This window comes from Poecilia formosa, unplaced genomic scaffold, assembly GCF_000485575.1.
Source record: "Poecilia formosa unplaced genomic scaffold, Poecilia_formosa-5.1.2 Scaffold531, whole genome shotgun sequence".
NCBI lineage: Eukaryota > Metazoa > Chordata > Actinopteri > Cyprinodontiformes > Poeciliidae > Poecilia > Poecilia formosa.
In genome coordinates, this window is record NW_006800470.1 from 322018 (window position 1) to 324560 (window position 2543).

The following is a 2543-nucleotide window of genomic DNA, read 5'->3' on the forward strand; positions in this document are numbered from 1 at the left end:
CCGGCTGTAAGATCCTGTCTGTCCCCCTGTCTGTCCCCCCGTCTGTCCCCCTGTCTGTCCTCCCGTCTGTCCCCCTGTCTGTCCCCCTGTCCTCCAGGCGACAGGTTCTGGCTGTTCCGGGAGGCCGACGTTCTGCCCGGCTATCCTCAGCCACTGCATCAGTATGGCCGAGGAATCCCCGCCCATCGGATCGACACCGCCATCTGGTGGGAGCCCAAAGAGTTCACCTACTTCTTCAGCGGCGACAGGTAAGCCCTGCGGCGCCCGCAGACGCTCCTGCCGCCCTGAGTCATCAGCTGCTGCTTGTCTGCAGGTACTGGCGCTACAACGAGGAGACACGCAGCGCAGACCACGACTTCCCCAAACCCATCAGCAGGTGGGGCAAGATCCCGGCCTCGCCCAGGGGAGCCTTCCTCAGCGACGATGGAGGTACTGCTTCCTGTTTGTAGCTCCGCCCCCAACCACCAGAGAAGGAAGCTGGAAACCAGAGCCGCTAGAGGAGCAGAGCCTGGTCAGAACGGTTCTGATTGGACTCCTTCAGGTCGGTTCTGACCTGACCAACGTTTGGGACTTGAGTCGTTGATAAACCAGGTCTGCTGCTGGTTGTTGTGAACAGCGCCCCCTTGTGGCCCTGCCACCATCAGCAGCTGTTCGCGTCGCATTAGAAAAGGAAAACGTGGAATTTGAAATAATGCCACAAAAAAGTTTTTACGCTCGCATGAGGTGGATGGAAACAAGTTTACTGACATAGCCAACATTCCCAGTCCAGACCTGCAGCAGGGTGGACTCTCTCTGGTCCATGGTAGTTCCAACCTCTACTTCCTGTTTCCAACCTCTACTTCCTGTTTATTGCAGCCTTACGTAGCATCAGCATTTCTGTGTCACCTGGTTGATTCGCTCCAATGCAGCAGATGAAAAGACGTTTAATTCTCTTCTTCTCTGTTTCCTTTTTTAACTGCGACATTCTGACGGACAAGCGGCTCGTGGTTCTGATGTTCTTCTTCTTCTCCTGCCTGCAGCCTCCACCTACTTCTACAAAGGCTCCAGTTACTGGAGGTTCGACAACCGCCGGACGGAGGCGGACCGCGGCTACCCCCGCTCCATCCTGAAGGACTTCATGGGCTGCGTTGGGGCCCCCGAGCCGGACCCGGACCCCGACCCAGAAACCAAGCGGAGCCCAGGGACGGAACCGGTCCAACCCCCGCAGCCGACCGAACCGGGCCGCGGGCCGGACCGGGAGCTCAGACCCGGCAGCACAGAGGACCATCCGGACCAGGAAGTGAACATGGTGGTGACAGTGGCCGACAGTGAGTCAAAGGTCATGACCCTGGTCATGGTGACGGCGCCGCTGCTGCTCATCCTGTGCATCCTGGTTCTGGTCTACGCCATCCTCCGGACTCTGCAGAACAAGGAGCCGTCCCGGGCCCTGGTGCATTGCAAGCGCTCTCTGCAGGACTGGGTCTGACTCGGTCCATGGGCCAATTGGACCGCCGGTACCACCACCCGCCCCCGAGCCGTCACCACCACTCTACCACCCCTTGCCTCCTTCTTCTATTTCAAATTTGTTTAAAAGTGATGCAGCTCCAGCCTGCTCTCTGTGGGCCTTTGGCCCGATGAGGAGGCTGCCGCTGCGTTAACCATCTGGATGGCAGCGAGTTTCGGATCCGCTCCAGCCGGATCCAGCTGCAGCAGAATTGCAGAAGTCATTAGAGCTCATAGATCAGAGACGCTGCACCGTGACACAACGGCTTCACTGTTGTTTATTCAACTAAAAACTCTGATTTTATGTGACAAACAATCAGGAAGTGGATAAGACCAGAAGGTTCCACAGCATCATGCTGCCACCACCATGCTTTAGCCTGGAGGTGGAGACTTCAGGCTGTAGGGTTTTGAGCTCTTGGAGCTGTTCAGAGCTGGGATGTTGACGCAGATCCAAACCTGGCTGTAAACAGAATCAGAACCTTCCAGTTCTGCTGTTGGACCTCTGGAACCTCTGAGACCAGAACCAGAACCACTCCAGTTGGATCATGTGTTTTCCAGTTATAGAGTGCCTTGTTACAGTACAATCGACTAACTATGTTACCTTCTGTTGTTACAATAATGCTCTATATAATTAAATTATAATTAACTTAAATTATAATTTAAATTGGGCCTCTGTCTCTTTAAAAGCTCCTGCTCTTCCTCCAGGAAGTTGTCCCAACATGGCTCCTCTATTAACCCTTTAGCATTTTTACCAGTGCTGCTCTGAGCAGCAGCTCCACCTGCTGCCTGCTAATTGCTGCTGGCTAGTCTGAAGTAGCTGAATGGGGAGGAGCTGCGCCTTGAAGGCGGGGCTAGGTCCACCCAGGCGTTTTGCAGCTGAATGGTTAACATTGGAGATTAAAGGATTTTTAAAAGATGAAAGAGCAACACTGCAGGGAGACAACAGAAAGCAGTTGGTTTTTCATGATGCTGCCCCTTTAAGTCCCACACAGCTCTGACTGCAAAGAAATCTAAAAAACCACACATCATTTTCCTTCCAGCTCTGCTTCTTGGCGGTTCGT

General features: G+C 54.2%; 1 protein-coding gene across 2 annotated transcripts in view; it reads left to right on the top strand.

Moving 5' to 3' along the window:
- Positions 1 to 2147, top strand: part of LOC103129275 (matrix metalloproteinase-15-like) — an 8432-nt gene extending 6285 nt beyond the window's left edge. For both annotated transcript variants that reach the window (XM_007540316.2, XM_016664930.1), the window contains exons 8-10: positions 98 to 248; positions 314 to 429; positions 1020 to 2147. In XM_007540316.2, coding sequence (XP_007540378.1) covers positions 98 to 248; positions 314 to 429; positions 1020 to 1465 — 713 coding nt within the window. In that variant the 3' untranslated portion in view covers positions 1466 to 2147. The remainder of the gene's footprint in view (positions 1 to 97; positions 249 to 313; positions 430 to 1019) is intronic.
- Positions 2148 to 2543: the final 396 nt, after the last annotated feature.